The 12,719-nt window shown below is 40.4% G+C and overlaps 1 protein-coding gene across 5 annotated transcripts in view; it reads right to left on the bottom strand.

Annotated features, from left to right (window-relative positions):
• The window catches only part of slc12a5a (solute carrier family 12 member 5a), a 152,156-nt gene that overhangs the window by 13,754 nt on the left and 125,683 nt on the right, over window positions 1-12,719 (bottom strand). For all 5 annotated transcript variants that reach the window (XM_079341417.1, XM_079341418.1, XM_079341419.1 and 2 more), the window contains 4 exons: window positions 6,731-6,785; window positions 5,389-5,519; window positions 1,092-1,339; window positions 231-442 (listed from right to left, as the gene is read on the bottom strand). In XM_079341417.1, coding sequence (XP_079197543.1) covers window positions 231-442; window positions 1,092-1,339; window positions 5,389-5,519; window positions 6,731-6,785 — 646 coding nt within the window. The remainder of the gene's footprint in view (window positions 1-230; window positions 443-1,091; window positions 1,340-5,388; window positions 5,520-6,730; window positions 6,786-12,719) is intronic.

Below are 12,719 nucleotides of genomic sequence, written 5' to 3'. Positions count from 1 at the left end.
GAGTCTAAAGATTACACACACAGGTGCTGCCACAGTCAGGGTGCTGTCTGTGGTTTGTCTCCTTAGATCCCCAGTGTAACATTTCATTTCAGCCCTCCCTTTGGGCGAAACAAAATGTTTGCTTTCAAGGCCGTTTGCCAACACTACTGACATAAAACACAGAGGTGTGTGTGTAATGTACATCCATATTTGTATCCACACAATAAAACATCCAGACCAGAAGAACCAACCTGCTAGGATTCCACTAGTGACGCCCGGGATGCCCTGGATCTGAGACACATTGTTGGCAGTAAAGTACTTGTCGCAGGTAGCGTTGAGGTGAGGTGAGTCACAGAACATGCGCCACAGCTGGGTGGTGACTGTCCCGTTAGCTACCTCAACGGTCTTGGCACACACGTCAAAATTCTTGGACACTAATGTGCGGTTGCCTAAGAGACACACACTGGAGGGAAAGTAAGCACAAAATGTCTGTCAGGGCTTTCGTTGAGTGTCTGGCATGTTTAGTATGAGTACTTTGATAACAATTCGGCAAATTCAATCTGAAAATGTCACATCCTGACAGCACAGTGTGTTGATTCCATTCAATTTGATTAATTTGGTCTGTAATACAATAACGGCTTTACAAATGGAAATATTGTCAGTAAGTAAACTGATTAAGGAAGCATAACATAAACACTTAGGCACTAAAATGTGACATTTTCAATTCAAAACTTTTATCTCAAACAATATTATCCACCACGGAGAAGTGATGAGGGGATTTCTGCAGGTCCAGACATGTAGTTGTAAAATGTGTCTATTTAACATCTCCATTACAACCCTTTCAGAGGGAACCAGTTCCTTACTGCAGGCTGAACCTGAAGCTCTAATAGTAACCCCATTACAGGGGGACTGGGGGTTAAACCTCTTTTAGTACCCAGCGTTTAAAATTTCCTTCTATTTGTGTTTTTATTTCTGTTCTATTTAACTCTTTGTCTGCTCAAATTGGTTTAGTTGTTATAGCATTTATTTTGTTTGATTCACTCTGTGTAGTAGAAGAGAGGGGTTTGGAAAGCTGGACTCATTGTTGGACTGTTAAGGTCGTCGTTGCTTACGGGAAAACTGGAGGCTCGACTGCTGTCTTGATGACCCCGGCGTAGACGGCCAGGATGGAGAGAATGACGCAGGCCAGGAAAAGCAGGGCCAGCTTGTTGACGTACTTGACGCCCACAAACACCACTGTGGCCATGGAGAACAGCAGGATGGTCCCGTAGACACGCATGTTGTTCAGCAGGGCGGCCTCTGCCTCTGCACCCTCCAGACCCTCCAGGGGGAAGATAGCTGCTTTTGGCGCTATGTAGATCTAAAAAAGAGGGGTCATGTTAGTATTGTTTTTATATATACAGTATATCTGAGGAGAACACCTGTACTTTCTCATCAAAGATCCATACAGTCTTCAGTTGCTCTTGGGTATTTTTGCGTTGGGTGTTGAAGGAGCATTACTCATCTTCTCTCCCTTTTCATATTTTCCCAGTCTGTCTTGGGATTCAAACCAGCAGATTGCAGGTCACAAGCCTGCCCCTCTAGCTCATTGTTTACTGGTGGATTTAATAAATTTCACCATGTGTAAAAAGAAAAAAAAAGAAAAAAGAAAGGAGGAATACAATAAAAGGGAGGTGAGAAAGGCGTGAGGCGAGTGAGGAGGACAACTCTGTGAAGTGTGAAATCATGTGATGCTCACATTAACGGTCCTCTGCAGGAGCTTAAAGCAGCACAGATAACACTGCTCTCCTATTTTAATTCAGCTTAATTAAAGAACTCAAGCATGGTATTAAAATATGCAAAATGAACTGCCATTATTACACTTTTACTACAGGTCACTCTAAGAATAGTCCCATCATGTAAAAGACGGTAAACCCCTCATTAGCCTGTCAGTATCTGTCATCAGCTTCAGATGAATCATGGCGTAGCCGTTACATAAGCACAGGAATTTCTTAATTTTTCACATTATCATTTGGTTTCCACTTAAATTACAATGAAGAGGGAATAAAACGGAGAAGAACAAGCGGGGAGTCATGGCTCATTTGGGTCAACTGGCTGCAGAAACTGATCCGCAGCTAAGAACAGCGTATCACTAGGCAAACAAATCTCCTGCTTCCCTGTGAACTGTTCATGCTGCCTAAAATAGCAGCATCAGTTTGTGTTCTTGGCTGTGGTGGAAGGATGAAACATATTCAAATCAGCCTTTTTCCAGATCCGCTCCTTACACTATTCTGCAGGGATTGTTATTTTACAATGGAAACTAAGCCAGCATTGACCCAGAAGACAGAATTAACCTCCAGGCATGATCAAACCCTGCATATCCATGAGAGACATCCAGAAGCAGGAATTTTTTTTTAAAAGCAACACTGTTTTTTTGATAACAGTGGACCGGAGTGACGAGAGCTGCTTCAAGGAATGGTCTTGTTCCTCCGCCAGTGTCTTGATAGCTCACTAATGCAGTATTTGCATAATTACCCAACAGTCCATGCATGGTGGAGGACTGCAGTGGAGGAAATTGTGGGATAGAAGACAGGAGGAGGAGGAGGAGGAGGAGGAGGAGGAGGAGGAGGAGGAGGAGGAGGAGAGGAATAAAAATGGAGATAAAAGATTCCTGCATTTCATCAACGGATCAGATTTCACGTTGAAAAACACTCTGCGTTGGGAAAAAATAGCTTCAAAGTGAAATGAGAAGAAACCTTTTTTTTCCCCACAAAGGCATGAAGAGCATGAAGCTGCTCTGTACTCATTCCTTTCTGTTGCTTTGAGGCGACAGGAGGTTTTCCTTCATGTTTGCCAAGCACCAGCATCAGTGTCTGCAGGACGTAAAACCATCGTGGCGTGATGTCAAACCTCTTTCGTACTACAGTAGGTTTATTAAAACCAAATGGATGTGATAATAAATGAATGAATAACATCTTTAATGCTGCAAGAAGAATTCTCACTGCACCCAGAGTATTGAGACGTAAATGACAAAATACAAGAACTACCATACATGACATATATATGTCGGTATATGTATATATTGGAATATTTGCCTGTGCCTTGCATCATTTATCACATCTATTTATAAAACCTTTACTCATATTCATAAAGGGAGTGATTGATATCTCATTTATTCATAACTTCCTCCTGGTCAAACTTAACCTGAGAGGTTGGTGCAGGCGGACCTAAACTTCTCTACGACTCTTTAAAGACCCACCTCGTCCCTTGAAGCGTTTACAGCGACATTTCAATTTGAAACATGTCTAATTGCAGAAGAAGATGAAGACTCTTCAGAACAACACATCTGTGAGATCACTCTGCTGTTTTTCTGGTCAGAAAAAAAAACTGAACCCGTTCACGTTATTTTCAGCAGCGTGTTGTGAGGATGACTTCTCCTTACGTTGAACATTAAACTAGTGACAAAAAGTGAAGATAAATCACTGAGGTTGTTGTAGACACAAATAAATAAACTTTAAATCCTTCTATGTGTCCATCTCTACAAAACACGTATTAAATCATGTGCTAAATGTGAAGCTACTGCTAACAATTACCTTTACTTATCATTTAGACTATATTGAGACCTTCACTTTGGTTTAACAATTCATCTTCAAGTATTTTTTAAAATGACTGCTAAATATTTGTTTTGGCTTGTCAGCATTAACTCGGGGATAGTTTTTCCATTTTCACCAGTTTTGAGTCTTTTGTGTAAGGCATCACACTATTTCTACCACAGCTTACATCACCAGTCTGTTGTGTTTAGGTCTAAATATGAACACTCAGAGAGATAGAGAAAACAGCTGACGTCAACACACAATGCCAGATTGAAAAATGGAGAAGAAAAACCAAGAGGCTATTCTGCCTGAATATTATAATGGCCGGGTTTCCCCTTTCAAAATAAATTATAATATCAATGGCACCTTTGTCTGGTTAAAGAGAAGGAAATACACATTTTCTGTAGACATCAGTGTTTGGTATTGAATGCATCAGTGCTTCTGGTTATGTTTGGCTCCCTGCCTCTTTTCATTGAACCACATCCAATATTGGCACCACTTTATTCTTGGATCAGAGCAACAATGAACCAAATCGTCTATGTTTTACCAACATCATTTCATCCGAGGGGTGATATTCCATCGATGCAAAGACGCACTTACTGCACAATGGCATATCCTTCCTCTTGGGAGAAGCTTTGATGACAGTGTACAACTATGAAGAGTCACAAGTGTGATGTTGTAGAGGGAGGGAGAAGCTGTGATTCAAGTGGTCATCCTCCACTAACCTGGCAAAGCTAAGCCATCATTATCACTTTCCCTCATTGTGGTTGGAAAGCGTCATGGCTGGATTAACTTGAAATTGATGTCATGTCAAGTAGGCGGCACAAAAAGAGAGATTTGACAGTTCTTTCCCTCTCCCACATTAACATGAACCTACTCACTGGGCTGTCACTGATATGTGCGTCTAAATTTTACAGTCTGAGAAAACATGGCAGGTGTTACTGAAAATGCTGTCAAAATGTTCAACTAATATTAAGTCAGTCTCAGAATAAATCTGGGTTAAGAATTAGGTCATGCACCTGCAGAGAAATGTGCTATTTTATATCTAAAATGACTCCTTTTCAGATTTGATAAAATGGCTCGGTGATTTGCAGAAAACAGTGGTGGCGATCATCAGAGGTGGCAAAAGAGCAGAAATACTAATTTGAAGTAAAGACAGACAGAGGAGAAGAGGAGAAGAACTGATTACAGTGAGAGTGAAGAAGTTCAGGTTCTGAAATGTCCTACAGTATAAGAGAAAACAGAATCCCTTCAAGGACATTTGTACTGCATGTACTGCAAAGCGGATTGATCATTGTGTCATATTCTGGAAACTTTTAAACTGAAATTATCCTGTTTTTTTTAAAGATGATTATTTTGGCCGCAGCTTTATTGGACGGGACAGCTGAAGAGAGTAAGGAGAGAGTGTGGGGATAAGAATATCAAAAGTCTTATAACAATAATTAACTTTAACTTTTCAAGTGTTCAAATCATGAGGATTGGGAACGTCTTGCTGCTCTTTGCCGTCTTTCTTTTCTTTGGTTTAGTTTCCCAATCGCGTGAGTTTCATTTCTATATCTTCATTTCTACATTGTTTTCTTCATTTTATATCTTCAATGGTTGATTTTAACGTTAGAGAATAATATATAACGTGTATGTTTCTCCTGGTCTCTCCTCTCTTCCAAGCCACAACTCATTAGTTTCAGTTTGCCTTTAGCTATAAAATCTCAGAGTCAGCACGAGCGGTGGTGCTCAGACTGTTACTGTCGTAAACGTCACAAAAAATAAACCCTTAAAACAACAATGAAGCTGTCAGCATAAAAAATGAGAGGGGATTTGAAGAGGGGATGTTTCTTACCAGGAGGAGCTCGATGGCCCCCAGGATGTACATCGCTCCAGCGAAGGTGGTCCCCAGATAGAAACAGATCCCCACTGCTCCCCCAAACTCTGGGCCAAGCGAACGGGAAATCATGTAGTAGGAGCCTCCAGCTGTGTGCGCGCACACACACACACACACACACACACACACACACACAATAACGTTAACACACATTTAGAAATACACATAGTGGAGTTTACATGTGGGTTGATTTGTGATCCAAATCGATTGAAATACTCGATTAATGTGGAACTGCATGAAACACTCAATCAGCTTTCACTTTGGGAACAAGCTCATATTTACTGGAGACCACTGTCGTGTTGATTATTAACAAGAGAAACTTATATTTTTGTGTGAAATCCCATTAGATTTAAATTAAACAATAAAAAGACCTATTATTGCACATATTCACATATTGATGCCTTAACAATTAATCAATAATAAATAGTGTCTTCTTTTCTGACACACCTGAAAGACATTTTAAATGATATTTATTTATTTTAAGATTTGTTTTGGAGCGTTTAATTCCTTTACATGGAAACCGGACAGAGTCAGAAATTGGGGAGATAGAGAGCAGGGAATGTCATGCAGGAAAGGAGCCACAGGTCGGATTCAAACCCAGGTCCCCTGCTTGGAGAGGCACAGAGCTGAAAACTAACCACTGGCATAAGGCCCCCCTCTTATATATTTATTTTTGATAGTTTCAGTTATCATAGCATTACATAAAAAAACAAAGTTATTAAACAAATCGACTTTGCTGAACTTTTGTAATTTGTAACTTGGGTTTTGCTGTTTTTATGTCTATTTTTTTAATCATCATGTTTCACCACACTGTTTTGTGTTTCCCAACACTGTTCAAATGAGTTAACCAAACATAAACCCATCAACCTTAAACAGCACTTTGCAGCAGCATAAGAAGCTGCTACCAGTTATAACACAGACAGTTATAATTGGCGATCACTTCCACACTTCTCCACAAGCCTGTAATTTCTTCTGACCCCTGCTGTATGGAAACCAACTGCGAGGACGCAGGCCTCCATTACTGAGTGAACTGACATTATATAATATATATTTACTGCTTGATGTGTACAGGAATGTGTCTGCACACAGATTTTTGGCCAGTGTTTTATTTTGTGTAAACAACCTTGTGCGACGACAAAGTTAAAGTGCAAAAGATCCCAGACTAAAGCTTGAAATGTTTCTGGGGATTTCAAGCTGCGCTGCTTGTGATGTGCCAAAAGCAATCAGTGAAAAGAGAAAATTTAGAAGCGGGCAGACTCAAACAGTGATAACGGCATGGTGTCGGCGTCTGCTCACCCACCTGGCACTACTCCATTGGTAGCGATGGCACTCATCGAGATGGCAGTCAGCATGGTCTGCACAGAGAGGGAGGGGGAAACGACAGAGGACAGGAAAACAGAAAATGAGTTAGTCATTTCTTTGAGAAGTCAAGAAAAGAGTGCATATAATTATTCTGACTTTATGAAACACTTGAGAACAAGTTAAAGGATATCCAAAACTGATACAATTCGTGACCAAAGTTGATGTTTTTGTATCACAAAGGAAACAAACAATCCGACCGGTGAAACTTTTGGAGATGCTAGAAGAACAATCAGAGCATTGACAAAGTTAAAGGATTCATCTTCAGTGATCCCTGAATAAGAAAAACAACAATTAGAGAGGGTGACCTGCTGATAGTGCCGTAAGAATCAATCAGTCATGGATCCAACCATGTATTAGTTAAGTTCTTTCAGTCTCGATAAAGGGCATTACTTTTTTCCCATTTAGGTTACATTTGGATATTCTAAAGCCTTTCTTGTAGAGATAGCATAGTGGCTAGAGTCAGAAAGCTGGGATAGAGAGAGAGAGAGAGAGAGAGAGAGAGAGAGAGAGAGAGAGAGAGAGAGAGAGAGAGAGAGAGAGAGAGAGGAGAGAGAGAGAGAGAGAGAGAGAGAGAGAGAGAGAGAGAGAGAGAGAGAGAGAGAGAGAGAGAGTGGGGAATAGAAGGAGCCACATATCAGATTTGAACCCAGGACCGTCTGCTTGGATGCTTTACGCCTCTGTAAATTGGGCGAGCGCACAAACCACTACACTGCTCAAGCATTGCTCAATGATGTCATATCAGACTGACCGACTTTTCTTGCAGATTAGAAATGTACATTGGTTGACACTCTGCATGTCTCCCTTTAAGCAGCATGTTTGACATCAAATATCCTGCTGATTATTCACACGTTCACATTCACATATTGATGACTTAACAATGTATTAATAAAAAGTAGCCTCTTCTTTTCTGTCTGACGGCAACTTTTAAAAGTTTTCTCTCCACATTTGATTCCCTTCAAGTGATGTCCATCATAACAGCATCAGGCCCAAGGTGCATCAAATCAAAACACGCTGTGACTGAGTTAACGTGAGGACAACATCAATTTACAGCAATGCTGGGTGCTGCAGCCGACTGGTTGTTGATTAGATAAATAATAATGCCACCGGGGCTGTCAACAGCTGTCAGAGCACATCCAGACAGCCAATGACAACTGTGATGTAACAGCGGTATGCAGCGGGAGGAAAATCACCAGGAGAAATGTGAGGGCATGCTAGAGTGGAGATCAGTGTTAGCCTGCAACACAAACATGCAGCCTTCACTGCCCTGCAGAGGAAGAGAGGCAGCCAGTGAGTGGAAGAACGGGCCAGAGAAATACAAAAAGGAAGAAGTGAGGAATAGAGAGAGATAGTGTGTGTGTGACAGACAGTATAAAGACAGCATCATGATTTCATCTTTTTTTTTTTCAAAGGCTATTGTTGAATTTCTTTTTGAGATTTTCTGCACATGAAAGAGAGACCTGACAGGCTGGTCAAAATGTTGTGCCATCTTCTAAAACAGCTCCTACTCTCTGTTACAACACAACCTCACAGCTGGAACGATATCATTTGTTCACTTTTCTTTTGCAATCACTCGCAAGTTCTTTTCAATTCTTTATTAATGCTTTCAATATTAGAAATAGAACGTTTTGGCCTGGAGATTGTAAAGCTCTTTTCTAGTCTTTTGACTTCTTAACTGCTTTTTACATCGCAGGTCACATGTACCTGTTCACACCACACTCACATACTGATGGCAGAGGCTGCAATGTAAAGTGACCATCAGAATCCATCAGCATTACTAATTCATTCATACACATTCATACGCCACTGACTGCCATTCGGGGTGCAGTGTCTTGCCGAAGGACTGCTTAACCCCTACCTTCCAGCTGACAGACGTCCAACACTCAGGCACAGCTGCTCTGTACTTTTAAATGGCTGTTATTGATGTTGCTTTAATTAAAAAAAAAAAAAAAAAAAAGATATAGGAATGTAGTGATTCATTCTTCATCAGCCATCATTTGATGCGAAAGAAAAACTGTTATTTTGTATTTTGAATAAATGTACCCTCATTTTGGTAATGTGTGTGTTATCTAAAGAAGTACACAAATGATGATTAAGAGTGATTGATATATCACTGAAATGATTTAACTTAATTAGCCTAAAAGCAACATACATTGAGAGATTACAATTTGAAGTTCATAGTGATTTCTAAGTTGATTTGATGTGTATGATAACATTTCTGTATGTTTTGGGGGATTTGTTGGCACCACTTCTTTTAAAATACAGTTTTGTTGTATTGTAAACGTTGTTAGCAGTTGTTTTGCATTAATCTTGATCTCAGTGACAGGTTAACATTTATTTTAAGCTTATTTGCTTAATTGGTTAATAATTTGGTAGTTCAGAGATCTAATCAGGAGGTCTCCTGGGGGCCTTGCTTTGGAGGATTTTCTCTGGCTCATCCAGCTGGCAGGAGACCTCAGGGTAGACCCAGAACACGCTCGAGAGAGTTTATATCTCATCTGGTTTGGGAACACATCTGGATCCCCCCAGAAAGAGCTGATAGGGAGATCTGGAGAAGCATACTGAGCCCGTTTAATGCCATGTTTATCTGAGCTTCTGAATAAGGAGAATAGATGGAATAAATAAACAAATCTAAAGACATAGCACTTGATACCTTAATCACATTTGACATATCTGCAGATAAACTGTTGGCAAATTTTCCAACAATCAGTCCAAAATTTCGATTTTTGTATCATGATCAAAAATGCATTACGGTTTGGCTCTGCATTGAATCCAATGATTTAATGGCTTAATTATTTTTAGATCATTAATGCGTATTGCTTCTCGGAGTGATGCACTATAGGAATACAACAATAGCTACATGACTAATTAAACGATGAACAGTTTTCATATAGTGTAAAAGAATATTTTTCTCTTTCCCTGCCTCTCCTGAAGACTAAATCACAAAAAAAGAGCCAAGTGATGATCATTATTTCTATTGAGGTTTCTCAGAGCAGCAACAAAACAAATAAAACAAGGACGGTGTAATGGAAGAATGTCGAGTGAGTCCCAGCCGGTTATGTTCGACTATCATTACGTCCGTCTGTGAAGATTCTAACGAAGTTATTGTCACCTGAGGGCCGGTGAACTGACGATCAGCACTGAAGAATGAGAGGGACTCGTCTCCTCTCTCTAATCTGGTCATAATGAGGCCACAAGCTCTTCTCCCACCACAGCAGATAAGACAGTAATTGTTTAAGTGTTTTATCTGATGTGGGCAGCAGCCACGCAGAGGTACTGCGTCGCATACTGAGTCACTGAATCACATCACAACTGTACAGGACAGGCATCAGAGGATTTATATGGAGAAGAACAGTGAAATAGCGCTGATAGAGTGAAGAGGAGAGGAATAACAAGGCCGTGGATTAACATTCATTAAAGGAAAGATGTGATGAAACAACAGTTTGGCAAGAAGAAGTCATTTTTATACCCTAACAGACACATTTTGTTCAGAACATATAGGTTATATTAACAAGGCCATCGACCAAACACCTCAACTGAGATTGTGTGTAAGTTTGGAGCTTGGTTTTTTTATAATGTCTTTTCCAAAAACCAGCAATCCCAGTGCCACTCCTGGTGTTTAAAATGGGTACTGCAGTCCTGGACATCCTAAAGATTGAAGAAAGCTGCCCCCGCCCATTTCTCCCTGGAGCTGATGTGCACACAGCTTGTCATCTCGCGTGTACGCTGAAGCTTTACTTTATTTACTTTATCTGTTCATAATCCTAGTTTTACCACGTGTCTGGTTTATGAGGTAATAAGAAAAATGAGGAGGCATTTTAGGTTGGGTTGAATCTATTTTATTTGAATCAGTTTGCTTGCCCGCTTTCTTTGTTGCAACACCTGTTTGTTTGTCGTGTGCATGGAAAATCGAGGGGTGTCTAACATGTGCGGTACCATAAAATAAGATAAATAGTAATTTTATGATTCAATTCAGCGGCTATCTTACATAATGGACCTTTAACAAAAAAGACTCAAAATTCAGTTTATAACTCTTGCAAACTTTGACAGAAAATTGAGAAGAGTTGCAACAGAAACCTAAAGTAAGTTGTTTGAGAATTTTATAGCGAACTCATTCCGTTTTATTTGGACTCATCTTGTTTCTAGATTTATTGTTTTTCTTCTAGAAGTCTAGAAGACTTTTTCCATCTGTAGCATGACAAGCTCCAGACAGGATATAGTGGCATCTGTGACCTTTCAAACCCACTTTGTTCTCTCCGGTGAAACAGCTAATTTCTCTTCGTTCCTCTGGTCTGGTCCTGATGGACTGTCTGTCATTTTGTTTTGACTGGAGTGCCCCAAGTGCCGTGCCACCATTAGATCAGATGAAATCATATTGTTCCCTTTGCCTATTCTTTGAGTAGTGTCCTACTTTATCTGTCCTGACTTCCCTGAAGTCACTGCAGTCAGGAAAATTATGGAGTGTTATCAATCAGCGGCTGTCACAAACACGGAGGATCTCTCCGGCAGGTTTGTAAAGTTTGCACAGATCTCAGAAGGTCACACTTTGATTTGCTGCACATGTACATGAACTTGATGTACTCTGTGGAGCAGAGAGCTCAAATAAAACTAACTCATCCTTTTTGTTTTCATTTTTTTTCCTCCCTGCGAGATGATTGATGGCTGAAAAGTCTGGTTAGTTCACCTGTGGACCTCATGTCTGATCAAACCTGTCTGACGGACTAGTACCGGAGGCTCTATTCTGCTGTAGTGGGTGCAGTGTGTGTAGTGTCTTTTTCCCACTGACCCAGAGCCTGTGGCCTGTTTTATTGTCCCAGTTTCCTGCAGATAACCTAAAACTGTGAAAGGTTTAGAGTTTGTGTGATAAGAATATATGTGTAATATATTACTCTATGAATGCTTTACCTTCAAACATAGGCTGCCATAAGCCTCGTGGCCTTCAAGCATTCAAGTAGAAAACGTCAGCTAATTCTGCCTTGCTATCTGTCTATACATATGAGAAACAACAGCGGCATCTTTCAAAGAGACAAAGGGGCCTATTCTCTGGTTATTGTGAATGCTTTAATAATTGCTAAGCTACCTATTACTACTTCTCAGGTATTGCTTGGTGCAATGAAGAAGCTAATTTGAACTTTTAAGAAAGGTCTGCTTGCTCTCATACACAACACTGAATAGAAAGGACACTTTAGGTCTGTTTCTTCCAAAAGCTTCAGAGAAACTCTAATGTGGCCTTTCATCGACCTCCATGTTGAGCAGAAATTGGTTTTGACAGGAATGGCGTTTTGCGCTGCCCTGAGAGCGAGCTTCATTAGCATGCTTCATTACACAAATATTTTCCTCCAGTACAACTTCATCAATTCTCATACAATGGTGAGGTGGAAGTCTATTTTCAGTGCGCTGTTTATCACTTTGAATCCCGGTGGACTGTATACTGTGGAAGGCAAAAGTGTCAGACGAAGGACAAGGAGGTGATTTTTACTTTTTAGACAGACATCGAGGTGAAAAACTGAGCTCCAGAGGACTGGATGCAGCTGCTCTTTGGGAGGAGGACAGGTGGTAAAAAAAAGGGACAAAAATCAGATGTTAGAGGTGAAAAGAGAAAGAAAGGGGAAAGAGAGGCAGAGGTGACAAAACAGAGGAGAAGAAGAAGAAAGAGGGAATAACAAAACAGTAAAATGAAAAAAAAAAGAAATTGAGGAAGCTAAAGAGACGAGAGTGAAAGATGAAAAGGGATGAGAGGAGAAAAGCATCTTTAGCATTTAAATGAGTCACGACAGAGGGCAGAGCACTCCTCGCCTCGCAGCGTTTGGATTCAAGACCTGGAAGTAATGAGGAAGGCCAAACAACAGATGACTTTCCATCTAGAATATTAAATCTCATTTTATCTTGGTGACAAGCCTGCATTGGTTATCGGGGCTAAAAATACACAC

This window comes from Symphodus melops (assembly GCF_947650265.1).
Source record: "Symphodus melops genome assembly, chromosome: 4".
NCBI lineage: Eukaryota > Metazoa > Chordata > Actinopteri > Labriformes > Labridae > Symphodus > Symphodus melops.
This window is presented reverse-complemented; position numbering and strand designations above follow the sequence as displayed.